At 44.8% G+C, this 13,466-nt stretch overlaps 1 protein-coding gene across 15 annotated transcripts in view; it reads left to right on the plus strand.

The window, feature by feature from the left end:
• The window catches only part of L3MBTL3 (L3MBTL histone methyl-lysine binding protein 3), a 68,202-nt gene that overhangs the window by 41,969 nt on the left and 12,767 nt on the right, over positions 1-13,466 (plus strand). For all 15 annotated transcript variants that reach the window (XM_083498093.1, XM_083498100.1, XM_083498098.1 and 12 more), the window contains 5 exons: positions 4,270-4,346; positions 7,506-7,591; positions 9,225-9,335; positions 10,572-10,686; positions 11,713-11,815. In XM_083498093.1, the coding sequence (XP_083354219.1) occupies positions 4,270-4,346; positions 7,506-7,591; positions 9,225-9,335; positions 10,572-10,686; positions 11,713-11,815 (492 nt within the window). The remainder of the gene's footprint in view (positions 1-4,269; positions 4,347-7,505; positions 7,592-9,224; positions 9,336-10,571; positions 10,687-11,712; positions 11,816-13,466) is intronic.

Raw genomic sequence — 13,466 nt, forward strand, 5'->3', positions numbered from 1 at the left:
TCTTAGATGACATCCTGATCTTTTCGGAATCGCAGCAGGAGCATGACGGACACGTCAAGGAAGTGCTGAGCAGGCTAAAGCAACATAGGCTCTACGCCAAGCTGGAGAAGTGCCAATTTGACGTGACGGAGGTGGATTTTCTGGGCTACAAGTTGTCTGACAAGGGGCTCGCCATGGACAGCGCCAAGGTTCGAGCGGTATTGGATTGGAAGAGTCCGCGCAACCGGAAGGAGGTCCAACGGTTTGTCGGCTTTGCGAACTTCTATCGCAAGTTTATCAAGGGCTTCGCTATGCAGACAGCGGCCATCACAGACACGCTTAGCTCCAAGAAAAAGAAGTTCGTTTGGACAGAGCAGGCGGAGCAGTCCTTTCAGGCACTCAAGCGTCTCTTCGCGTCGGAGGAGCAGCTGCTTCACGTCAACCCCAGCAGGCCGATGAGGGTGGAGACAGACGCCTCGGACAGAGCCGTGGGGGCGGTCCTGCTGCAAAAGGACCCGCAGGGGGTGTGGCGACCGGGAGCGTTTTACTCCAGGAAGCTCAGCAAGTCCGAGCAGAACTACACCATCTGGGACAGGGAGTTGCTGGCCATTCATGCAGCGTTCAAAGCGTGGAGGCACTTCCTGATCGGCGCCAAGCACACGGTGCAGGTTTGCACGGACCACAAGAATCTGGAGCACTGGCGCACGGCACAGTTCCTAAACCAGAGGCAGATACGTTGGGCTGAGTTCTTTGCGAACTTCGACTTCCGCATAGAGTATGTCCCGGGGGACACCAACATCATGGCGGACGCTCTCTCCCGTAAGCCGCAGTATCTGGAGGACGCAACGCCAGCAGCCGCCATGCACATCTTCGCACCAACAGTGTGGGCGTGCGCCGCGGCAACCGTGGACCTGGAGGCGGTGCGACGAGCATTGCAGGATGACTCCTTCGCGCAAACAAAGATGGCAGAGGTGCAAAGGGGCAAGGCAGCGGCCGACGGTTTCCAGCTACGAGATGGTTTGCTCATCCGTAAAGGGGCCATCTACGTGCCGGGAGACGACCTTCGCGCCAAGGTGCTGCAGCAGATGCCGACGCGCCCACTGCCGGGCACTTCGGCAAGGAGAAGACGGTGGAATTAGTAGCCAGGGATTTCTGGTGGCCTGGAATGAGAGGGGAGGTCACAGACTACGTGGCGAGGTGTGACACCTGCCAGAGGGCCAAGCCAGTGCACAGACCACCGGCCGGACTGTTGGAACCGCTGCAAACTCCGGTCGAACCTTGGGAAAGGGTGGCCCTGGACTTTGTCACGGATCTGCCCAGCTCGAGGGGCAAGACGGCAGTGCTGGTGGTGGTGGACCTGTTTTCCAAGATGGCACATTTCATTCCGTGTGCTAAGGTGGCCACGGCGGAGCAAACCGCCAAACTGTTCATAGACCACGTGTTCAAGGTTCACGGTCTGCCACGGTCTATTCTGTCCGACCGGGGGCGGCAGTTCATCTCGAATTTCTGGCAGAAACTGATGGGCTTCCTGAACGTCAAGATCAACCTGGCGTCGGCGAGACACCCGCAGACCAACGGGCAAGCGGAGCGGGTCAATGCCATCATGCAGCAGTACCTGAGATGTTATGCAAATCAACAGCCTGCGACGTGGGTGGATTACCTGCCGCTTGCCGAGTTCGCCTACAACAACACGAAGCACGTGTCCACGGGGGTCACGCCGTTCTTCGCCAACAACGGGAGGCACCCCAGAACCTTCCCGGGACTGGAAAGAATGGGGGAGGGGGAGCCGCAGACAGCAGATGCGTTCGCGTCGGAGCTGCAGGAAGTCCACGATCAGCTGAGGCGCCACCTGGAGCTGGCCAAGCACGCATACAAGGTACAAGCGGACAAACACAGAAGGGTTGGCGAAGAGCTCCACGTGGGAGACTGGGTCTGGTTAGCAGCCCACGCAGTGCCGGCCAGGTCGTTGGCCAAGAAGAAGCTAGGGCATAAACAACTGGGGCCCTACCAAGTCGAAGAGCAGGTCAACCCGGTAGCTTTCAGACTGGCACTTCCGGAGGGTTCCAGAATGCATCCGGTATTCCACAGATCGGTGCTCACTCCCTACAAGGCACCGCACAGGTTCCAGGAACCCGGAACGGCGCCGAGTCCGGTCAGAGACAGAACAGGGCACGCGGGAGTGGCACAGAAGGAGCGCATCAACGAAGTCACGGAGATTTTGGACTCCAGATGGGGGGAAGAGGGGGTAGAATACTTTCTCGCCAAGGAGGGCACCCCGGCCAGTGCGAACAGCTGGGTGCCGGGCTACGCCTTGGACGAACCTCTGCTCAAAGACGAGTTTCATGCCCTCTTCCCACATAGACCTATGCCAGCAGACTTTTTCGACGACTGGCTTTTCACGCCCACGCTTTCGGCCAGCACGTTCCGGGGGTTCGACTCGGACGAGGACCCGACACGAGACGTCCGTTCCCCGGAGGGGTCACCCTCGGGATCTGCATCAGAACCCTCGTATTGGTGGGACGATAGGCCAGAGGAGCAGTTCCGCAGAAAGTGGCTGGAATGCTCAGGACGAGCAACGCCGCCAGGAGGAAGTGAGGGAGAGACGGACATGGACATTTTCGGGGACGACCCTGGTTTCGAGCACGGCGGCACAGAGATGGAAGCGGAGGTGACCGTCGTCGACGAGAGCAGGGAGGAAGACCCGGGAGACTTCAGATGGAGACCCGCCACGGGAAGCGAACGATATCCGACGTTCGTCCCTTTGCAACAGCAGCACCCAGCTCCAGCACCGGAAGGAGGGGAGGGGGGAATGGGGGGCTTCGAGGGGGGGATGGATGTCAGGGGTTTAGGAGCAGAGGCAAGGGCAAGGGAGGAAACAGAGAGCGAAGGGGAGGAGGCAGAAGAAAAGATGAGTGATGACGACGACCCGAGATCTCCGAGTCTTTCCAGTGAATCAGAGGATTCACAGAAAGGAGCACCAGTGGCCAGGGCAAGGGGGGAGTCTAGGGGGGCACCCCAGGAAGATAGAGCCAGAGGGGACTCAGAGGAGAGCAGTTGGAAATCGGGACCAGCGTCACCGCCAGAGAGCAGGGAAGAGGAAAGGAGCCAGGGGGCAAGCGCTGGCAGCTCACCACAGGAGGGAGGGCACGAGTCAGGAGTGGCCACACCTCCATCGGGGAGCGAAGAAACGGTTAAGCGGAAAGTGGAAGGTTGGGCGCGCGCGCCAAGTTCAAATGCAGAGGAAGGTGACGCAGTAAGCAGCCCGGAAAGGGAGCCAGGTCCTAAAGCCCGGCGCAAGGAGACAGGAGGGTCCGGGGGGTCAGCGTCAGAAGAATCCCGGAAGGAAGAGACCCCGGGGGGTAGAGGGACCCAGAGGAGGACAGTCAGGCGGAAAAGGTGGAGCCGGGCTAGGATATTAAGTTGGTGCACACGGGGCGGAGACTCAGACGGAGCCTCGCCGATCTAGCTACTAGACGTAGAGTTGCGCGCAGCAGCGTGAGAATGGAAACTGTAACTCAATAAAGACTTTCACTTAATGATCGCTGGCTAGCGTGATCCTCTGTGAGCTAGGATCTTCAAGCAGCTCTGACATTAACTGATTACTTACAATTCAGGGGCTCATGGTAATACAAGTGCTTTACAAATGAGAGAGCTCTTTTTCAGAAAAGAAGAAAGGTTCATAAGCATATATACATTATGCCAGAGTCTTCAGACAGCATTCTGTAGAGTTGCCTAACAATCTTACTGAACTAGAGAGCTAATTCTACCACAATAGAACAATTTGCACAGTTTGTATTTTATTGGCTTAAATGTTTGCTTCTCCATATGCTCGCATATGCAACTCACAGCATCTAAAAACATCTTCAGACATACGAATTGGAAGAACAAAAAAGCTACAAAATGTAAGCTTGTAACTAGCCACTCAAATAGTTACCTATGGTGAATAAAATCAGTGCATTGCATTCTCTCCCCCCCCCCCCCATCCTTTTTGGGTTATATATTAGTGTCTTAGGCTTGTGTTCACAGGTAACCATTTTTTCTCTGGGTAATTTCTGAATGGTTTGTAAGGCAGGATCAGTTCTTTAGCTGAATTTTTTAGGCCAGAAATTAATGTGCTCAGACAAAATTCCTTTGAGGGGCTGTTTCTTGGAGCTCCGGAGCTTGTCTAGCATTTTTGTTTACAGGCAGCCCAGATCTCTGTTGACCATAAGCTGCTTTAGACAGACCCTAGGAAGCTGTTTAAGACATTTATAGAAATGAAATCTAACTAAATCAACATTTCTCCCGTAGGTGTGAAGCGGCTAGTCCACATATTCATCCAGTTGGCTGGTGTAAAGAGCACAGAAAGACCCTTGTAACCCCTCGAGGTCTGTATGAAAGAGCACGTCTGTGCACAACTTTATTTCACAAGACTAGAAATTGTAATGTGGGATTACTTAGAGTAAAAATCCTCTCACTTTAAAAGTGAGCTTGCAGGGACAATAATGGGAGAAGGGAGAGAATAAAAATGTATGCCAGAATATTATGTACGCTGGAAAAGGTGAAATCCTGATCATCCTTAAAGTACTTAAGATTTTAGAGGTACATCCAGAAGTGGCTTTGTTATGACAGATAGTGCTTCAACTCACACAAATCAGGACACCTGAGTCTTGCCTTTCTTCCAATAGCAACTTAGGGACATAGTGGGCAGCTTCCTTATATTGAGTAAGCGTATTGGTCCATCTAGCTCAGTACAGTCGTTCCTTGGAAGCCGAACGCCTTGGTACTTGTATGCTTTGGCTCCCGAATGCTGCAAACCCGGAAGTGACTTTTCTGGTTTGCAAATGTTCTTTGGAACCTGAATGTCCGGTACGGCTTCTGAACGTTTTGGAAGTCGAATGGACTTCCGGAACGGATGCCGTTCGACTCCTGAGGTACGACTGTATTGTTTAGACGTGACTGGCTGGAGAAGCTGGAGACTGAGGCCAGGACCTTCTGCATGCAAATCAGATGCTCTACTGCTGAGCTACCATTGACTACAACCCTTAACTGTGCTGAATTTTAACAGAATAGGGAGCTCATGTAAGCCATTATGTGAATAAAGTGAAAAGACTACCATGGAAAAGAGAAAATGTGTTACAGAAAACGGTAATAACTAGCAGATGAGAATCAATAAACTGTGGAAATCATGAATAATACCTTGGAGCTATGAAATTAGAGCATGAAAATCTTCTTAAATGTACTATAAATATTGAACCTGCAAGTGATGTAATTGTAGCTTGCTAGTAGAGAGTTTTGTAAAATAGCCCACACAGAGTGATGGTGTAATTCACTACCATATTATGAGTCACTTGGAAAAGTAATGCTTTGTAAGCTGTTACCTTTTAACAGTATGCATTTTATAAACAGAGAAAACTCAAATTGGCTTTCCCACAGTGACAATATTTTCCCTCATGATAGTAGCCAGTATGAAGCTATATTCTGCATTTACAGTGTTAGTGGAAATTTTGTCTAAAAAGCAGCTTTGCTAAGATATTACTGGTTAGGCAGGGGACTATCTGCATTTAAAGCTGATGTGTAACTCCTAAATGTTCAGATTAGTACTTGACTCAGTAAAACGTTAAGAGCTGGAATGCACAGGCCTTTTAGTTTTCGATGCTTAGATGCTCAGAGTCACAGCAGAATTTTCTCACTTTTGGTTCTTTATGTATTCTAATAATTCCAGTCTATTTTATACCTGAGATTCTAATAAGTGGAGTTCTCTTATTTTTAAATCTATAGTTGTAATGAAGCCACTGTCTTGACTGAACGAACTATTCTGATGTCACTGAAGTCCTTTTCGGGATGTACAATCACATGTAGAAGGAGTGGGGACCTGATGCTGGGCAGCCCTGACATGACAAAAGTTGAAGCCGGTCGACGCAGTGTGTTAGGTTTCAAACCGTTTTTGAAGCCTGTGTTTACAGTAACATGAGTACCGTATTTTTCGCTCTATAGGATGCACTTTTCCCCCTCTAAAAATGAAGGGGAAATGTGTGTGCGTCCTATGGGGCGAATGCAGGCTTTCGCTGAAGCCTGGAGAGCGAGAGGGGTCGGTGTGCACCGACCCCTCTCGCTCTCCAGGCTTCGGGCAGCTATCCGCAAGCCTTCGGAGCGCGGCAGGAGTTCCCACAGGCTCCGAAGGCTTGTGGATAGCAGCCTGCAGCCCGAAGCCTGGGGAGCGCAGTGTCAACTCCCACTGCGCTCCCTGGGCTTCAGGCAGCTGTCCACAAACCTTTGGAGCGCTCCCCCAGCCCACAAGCTCCGGGAGTGGTGGCAGGGTTGCGCAACCTTGCCTCCGCTCCCGGACCTGTTTCCGCTTCCCCCGCCCCAGCCCCGCGGCTAAAAACGAAGCCGCGCACAGCCTCTCCCGGCTGGAGAGGTTGTGCGTGGCTAAAGAGGAAGCCAAGACAGCCAGCGGGATTGATACCGCTGGCTGTCTTGGCTTCTTTGCTCTTTGGGGCTGGGGGGGGGGATAATTTTTTTTCTTTATTTCCCCTCCTAAAAACTAGGTGCGCCCTATGGTCCGGTGTGCCCTATTGAGCGAAAAATATGGTAACTGCCAAACAGCCACTTTAAGGGAGTGGTGACTCAAGAGATTCTTTGGCGTAATTACTTTTGTCCTGTCTCAAGCAATTGGAAGATGGCAACCACTTGGTGGTGTCCTAGTGCCCACTCAAGAAAAAGGGGCTCACCTCTGGAAGAGGAAGTGGCACGAAGCAGCAGAGGGCCGAGGAAAGAAGAAGGGGGTAGGGAAAGAAGAGGCAAGAAGGCAAATGAAGGCTGAAGGAAATAATGCAGAAAAGGAAGGGTATTGAAGGAAGTGAATGTGTAAACACTGGGAATGATGTAGTTGAAAAAGAACAGGGAAAATATGAAGAGATAGTCCCAATGAATATGGTGTGTGGGAGAAGCACACAGACAGGTAAATAGGTGGCCTTATGCATATAGTTGTTAGGAGAACAACCGAGGAACAAGCTAAAAGTAGGATTAGAAAATGTGCAGAGGAGAAAGGTGACTGGGATCGTGTGAGGATTAAATGTTCATTTATTTATTCATAACTGCAGGACTCTGATCTGCTCAGAATCCTTAAAATAATTGTTACTGAGGGCCGCCAGAGGCTTACTTCTACCATAACCTTTTAATCATTTTTAAAGTTCAGGAGCTTCTCTTTGATGATGTTGTGTTTTAACTGTATGACAACACACATTAGAGTAAAACATGCACATCCTCTGAAAACTAGTCAGAAGGAGTGAAATAATATGAAAAATAGATGTGGGTCTTCTCAAGGTGAGATATGAGAGAGGTGGCTTCGGGAGCTTGGGTCTCTGTCCACAGGGAGGCTGACAAGTCCCATTATTCATATTTTGCATTGCAGGATGGCAGAAGGAGTGCAAGCATATTTATTTATTCTTCTGTTGCTTCTTTAAACCTAACAAGTCCTGAAAAACATCCTAACTCTGTGTTGCGTGACATAATTACATCTTGTATCATCATTTATTTTCCAGACTATCCACATGCCAAGCATTTTTCTTGGGAGAAATATTTGGAAGAAACTAGTTCTTTACCAGCACCTGCCAGGGCTTTTAAAGTGGTAAGAAAAATGTGCAGCGTTCTCATATGCCTATCTCATGCTTCATGGCTGTTCCTATGCTTCGTGGCTTCTACTGGTAGAAGCTTCTCCTGGGAGGAGTTCTGCTCATGTGACAGTATAGGAAAGAAGAGAGGGGACTTTCAGTGATACTTCCTTTTCCCCTGCAGCTCCCTTGTGCCCCTTGAAAATCTGCTTTGGAGAACTGGCAGGGCAGGGGCTCCAGGAGAAAGGAGAATCATCAAATAGTAAATAAATAAATGCCTATAAATTAGTGACCACCACTACCTCGGGCCCAAACTCTACAAATGTGTGAGTGTTTTTTCCTCCATAAATTGCCAGAGTGGGGAGGGGAAATCCAGAGTGTGGCACCACTGCGCGGAATCCTAATCCATATTGTGAGCATGCATAGCTGTAGTTTCCGTTCGGGGAAAAGCTCATTTGCCCCAAAGCTTCCTTCCCCCTCTCAAACACAAATTGCAAGCGAGGGTCCCTAGTCCAGCCAGCTCCTGCATGCTGGCAGTTTAAGAAAGAAGAGATTGATTCTATAATTAGCCATAAATTCTGTTAATTCACTGTGCAGTATATGAATAATTCCTTCCTTTTTCTATTCAGATTCTGCTGGCAGTCAGTTTTGTTGGTGACCCTCACTTGTAGTTTTTTGAGAGATGAAGAAAACTTTCCTTCTATCCACACCATTCATTGTTTTATAAAATTATTTAGCTTAGGTGTTATATATAAACATATAACCTTAATGGTTTAAAAGCTACCAATGTTTCAGCTTTGGAGGCAAGTTTCAGTTCAGCAGGTACACAAAAACAACAGCTAAGTAAATCAGAGGGTTGAGAGTAACAGAGAGAGAAATTGGCATGATCATGAAGCCACAAAGTCTACCTTTTGGGACAGTCTTAAGATATTCTGCTGTTGTCTTGGCCAGTAAGTCATAGCAAAATATGAAAAAAATGAAAGAATAGTAAAGCAGGCAGCCACAGTAACAACAAAGCAGACGGCAAACACGTTTAAAACTGAGCTATAAACAAAGTAGCATATAATAGTATATTGGCTTTTCAGCTTGCAATCAACATGCATATCAAAATAATAATATTGCTATTTTGTAGCTGTCAAGGTAAAATACTCTGGCAAACGTTTATTGGGTATGTCTTTTCTTTCTCCACCCTACTGTATAATGAAGAAGCTAAATAATTTCTCCCACTAGAGGTAGATGTGGTAAGTGTAGATTGAAATCCCATCAAAGCATTTCAACAGTATTAAAAGGGCTGGACATAGGAAAAGGGAAATTTGCAACAACCATTTCCTCCCACTTCCCACTCACAGAAGTCTCAGCTGGACCAAAGAGCTTTTCAGCAGTGGAAGGACACAATTGCATACAACACAACGTCATTAACAAAGGTTTTTTTTAAAAGCTGTGAATGCCAGTTTAAGTAAGTGCATATGCTGTTTTAAATTTTTAGTTTAATTGACATCAATTATTCATTGTAAACTATGGGAGCAGCTGTAACAAATCTGATTAATGTTTTTTTTAAAAAAAATTCTTTTATATTTATTTTCTTTTGGTTATTTTTAATAGAAAAGAAGGATATAAATAATAAGCAGCTCAATCTCTTCTTTGTTGTAGAAACCTTCTCATGGATTCCAGAAGAATATGAAACTTGAAGTAGTTGACAAGAGAAATCCTGTACTAATCAGGGTCGCAACCGTGGTAGATACTGATGACCACAGAATTAAAGTAATTCATACTTTTAAATATATTTTATAATTACTGTATTGAACAATCCCTTCTGAGTGGCGGTATCATGTTACACACACTGTCCCACATGGCTTCTCCATTCACTCCCATAGAAGGGGGAACAAACATCCACAGGCGTAGAAATGATTTCCTTCAATTAAAGTGAATGAAGAAGCCTGCAAACCCAGCAGTTCCATAATCACACCTGAGGCTTTAGTTCCGGCTGAGTTGAGCACTAATCTCCAGTCATTTTACTGCAAATTCCACCTGAAATGTATTGCTTAGTACATTGTGTCCAAAAAGTATTGAAATAAAGGTATACGTTCAGTCATATCCTATTTCATCTTGTACGATGCTAGTCCTTCAGACCCCCATTCATTTCCTCTTAGATATGATATAAAAATGAAACTAGCAAGGAAAGAAAACATTTTAAACATTTTTACTACCGTACGTATTTTAAACTCCATGACGTTAACAGCGCTTTTATCTGCTGGTTGTTTTTCGGAACTACTTTCTTGCATATCTACAGTGTTTGGTATCACTTATGGCTTGCAGGATGAGGAATAATTTTAGAAAACCAGAACTAGATGCCTCAAATAATGCAAGCTTAAGTCCTCAAAACTTTCATCCTGTTCTAGATAGTACTTAACCTTTTTATCATCATCATCATCATCATTATTACTTACTGCATAGTAACAGTATAACTGGTGTGTTTGGGGCAGGGGAATTTCAGGGGGATGTGGGTGGGGCAAAAATTGTGGCGGTCCATCAGGGGCTCAGTGCCCTATTTTTATTGTATGCCTGTGACTGCAACAATAGGATCTGTCAAAAGCACTGGAGAAGCTTCACTGTATGGTCAGTGAGCTATGTTTAACTTGATGCATCACAAGTTATTCTGGCCTCACATAGACTCATACTGAGGACCATTCTGTACTAAAGAAATTGTTAAGCTCATGCATTAACACTTTAATAAACTAGTTGTCATTGTGGTCTATTACTTATCTCAGTAAATGCAAAAGCTGCTGTAATTTGTAAGACGAGAGCCTGGTAGATAATTCTGAATTATTTGACGAACTTTTTCTCCCACATACCCTTGTCCAATACATAATGCCTGAAATTTGAACAAATGGATTCTCTTAACCATTATGTTCTCTAATGAAAGCCAAGCACTCTTGGAGATTGCATGGGAATAGAACTTTGCTTAAGTTTGAAATGTAATATTCCTTTGTGTTCTAGGTCCACTTTGATGGCTGGGATAGTATTTATGATTATTGGATCGATGCAGATAGCCCTGATATCCATCCTGCTGGCTGGTGTGGGAAAACTGGACATCCTCTTCAGCCCCCACTTAGTGAGATGTTCTATAAGATATAGTAGAAGTTTAAAGAAAGGATATTGAATACCTGCCCTTTGTTTGATGCCACCTCTGTAATACTGAATAAGTCTAGTATGCATAACAAAGCCAGTATCTTTGAAGCAAATAACCTTGGTACTGGAGACTGGGAAATAGTGATATTCTTAATTTCTGACTTGATATTAAATATGAATTCACGTTACTCCAGATCATGGCAAAATTATAGTTCTTTATAAATTCACATTCTGAACAAAGGAGGAACAGTTTTTGTTTTTGTTTTTAAAAACCTTTGTTATGCCTTCATGTGCTTAATCAATTGATCTAACCCTTTTGTTGATTAAATGTTGCATCCCTATTATTTCACTGTAAAAAATAGAAACCAGTATATGAATGCTTTTAAAACATCCTCTAGATTCTGAAGAAATATTTCTAAAGTATGTGATTGACTTAGAAAAAGTGATGTGGCATATTAGAGCCAAGTCAGTTACTGCTGTAATAGTTTATAGAATCATACAATTGTAGTTAGAAGTGAATACTTGGAGGATCAGTTGAGAATAATGCTTGCTCTTGGAAACAATTGATAAATTAACCTCTTAAGTTGTAGTTTCCTTATTGACAAAAATTTTCTGGGCGGAAGAGGGTGTTCATTTTTTGCAGGAGGAGTTAAATTTTCAAAAACAAAATAGAAGAAATAAATTCTTAATAGCTTGTGAAAGAAATTGCATCTATATCCTGAATGCAGGAATATTTATGTGCAGAATAACATAAATCATTGTTTGATTCAATATTCATACAATCGAGTCATAATTTATTAAAGAACAAAATACTTGTCAGTTTTTGACTAACAAGATAATGAAATGGTTGCAAGAGATTTTAGTAAGGTTTAAATATTCTATCTTGGTAATTTGTACTTGTTGGTCTTCAGCATCTTAAACAGATATTCACTATAGTTTGCCTAAACATGAGACATAACTTCCATTCTTACAAATGCCTTGCATCTTACCTCCCATATTATTTGTATAGGTCCTTTGGAATTGGTAGAAGCTTTAGAACAAGGAGGATGTCCTACAGCGGGCTGCAAAGGAGTTGGACACATAAAAAGAGCCAGACATACGGGCCACCACAGGTATGTGTGAAATAGCTAAACTTGGATGTCCAATTAGAATCTGCACATACTTGATTTCTAACACAAGCTTATACACACATCTCCTCAGAAGAAAGTTCCATGAAGTTCAATAAAACTTACACCCAGGAAATGGGGTATAGAATTGCAGCCTTAATTGCTGTTTGTGAAAAAGAAGATGTGGACTAGAGGAAGAAAACAGGAATTCAGGTTACCTCTTTGGAATGAACATGGAAAGGTTTGGAACTTCATTGGTATGTTCTGGTTTAAAGCTCAGTTGCGTGATGTAATTCTTGCTGGGTTTTCTCTCTCTCTCTTTCTCTCTCTCTCTCTCTCTGTGTGTGTGTGTGTTTATATCTTTATACGCACACAAGCAATGTAGCCTATCTTTACAGAGTAGTTTTCACAGGTTTGTGCAATTGGTGAGCACATCAGTGTTTCGCCTTTGGGTATCTAAGTGCGCCTGATAGCCTCTATTGAAGTAAAAACATGTTGTTTTGTCACTACTGTCAGCTAGATAGACATAGTTAAATGCTAACTTGGTTAATAAACCCATCTGTGGAATGTACCCCTTACTTTGTGCCAATTACTACTCCTTCTGCTTAATCTAGAAATCAACACTCTTGTTCTTCGTTGTCACAGAGACTCACTCCTTGTAGTATGCTACTGGAAGGAATTTTTTTATTTTGTTTAGAAATGCGTGTTTCAGAATTTCTGATCTAAGCACCACTCAAAATAATTGGAAAACAGATAAAATATATTATTAGTTTCTCCCCCTGCCCTTTCTTCAGGCATTTGTCAATGTGTGTTCAATGAGTGAGATGGGAGAAGTGGAGACGGGGGGACTACCCCCTCCCCCTGCCTCTGCCCCATTGCTGTGCCCATTGCCCTCCATGAATTGGAGCAACTATTTGCAGTAGGGGGACTTGTTTGTACATGCGTACATATATACATAATATAGCATTCATACATAGATATCTGGTTGAAGATGAAAAGCATCAATATAAAGCAGGTCAGCACAAATATGTACTATATTTGTTACTACATAATGCTAAGGAGAAAGAAAACTAATTCAGTTATAACTTGTATTTGCTGCTACTGCAGTCTTACAATTCAGTTTAAGTACAAATTCAACTATATTAAAATTACTGGGACATTTAGTTCAATAAGCACTCAGGGAAAAAAATAGCAGGAGCCTACAGGTTTCTGAATCCAAGTCATCCTAGAATCCTCAGATTGTGTCCCACTGTCCACTTGAATTAAAAGGACAATATAAAATGGATATAATTATCTACGTCAGGCTTTATTCCGTGGGTTCTTTCATCTCAGCGCTGAAAATGTACTTTTGAATTTTTTATGACAAGGTGCATTTATGCTGTCAGAGCATGTGTCTGAGAGTAGGCAGATTGGCCATTTTCTGATAAGTGTTTTGCTTGAGCTGGATGAAACCTGCGGTGATTAATTATGGCAGGGTTAAAATGAGCACCTTTTAAAATGTAGATGTTAAAAAGGGCTTTGGGGGTTCTGCTTTGCAGAAAAGTGTTTGGGCTTGCATACAAATGGGAGTGTCTGGTGTGTTTATGTGAGGAATTGTGTATTGAATGTCTTACAAAGTATACCTTATAATACAAAGGTCAGCCAACGTAGAATTGAT

This window comes from Podarcis liolepis (genome assembly GCF_965112155.1).
Source record: "Podarcis liolepis genome assembly, chromosome: 3".
NCBI lineage: Eukaryota > Metazoa > Chordata > Lepidosauria > Squamata > Lacertidae > Podarcis > Podarcis liolepis.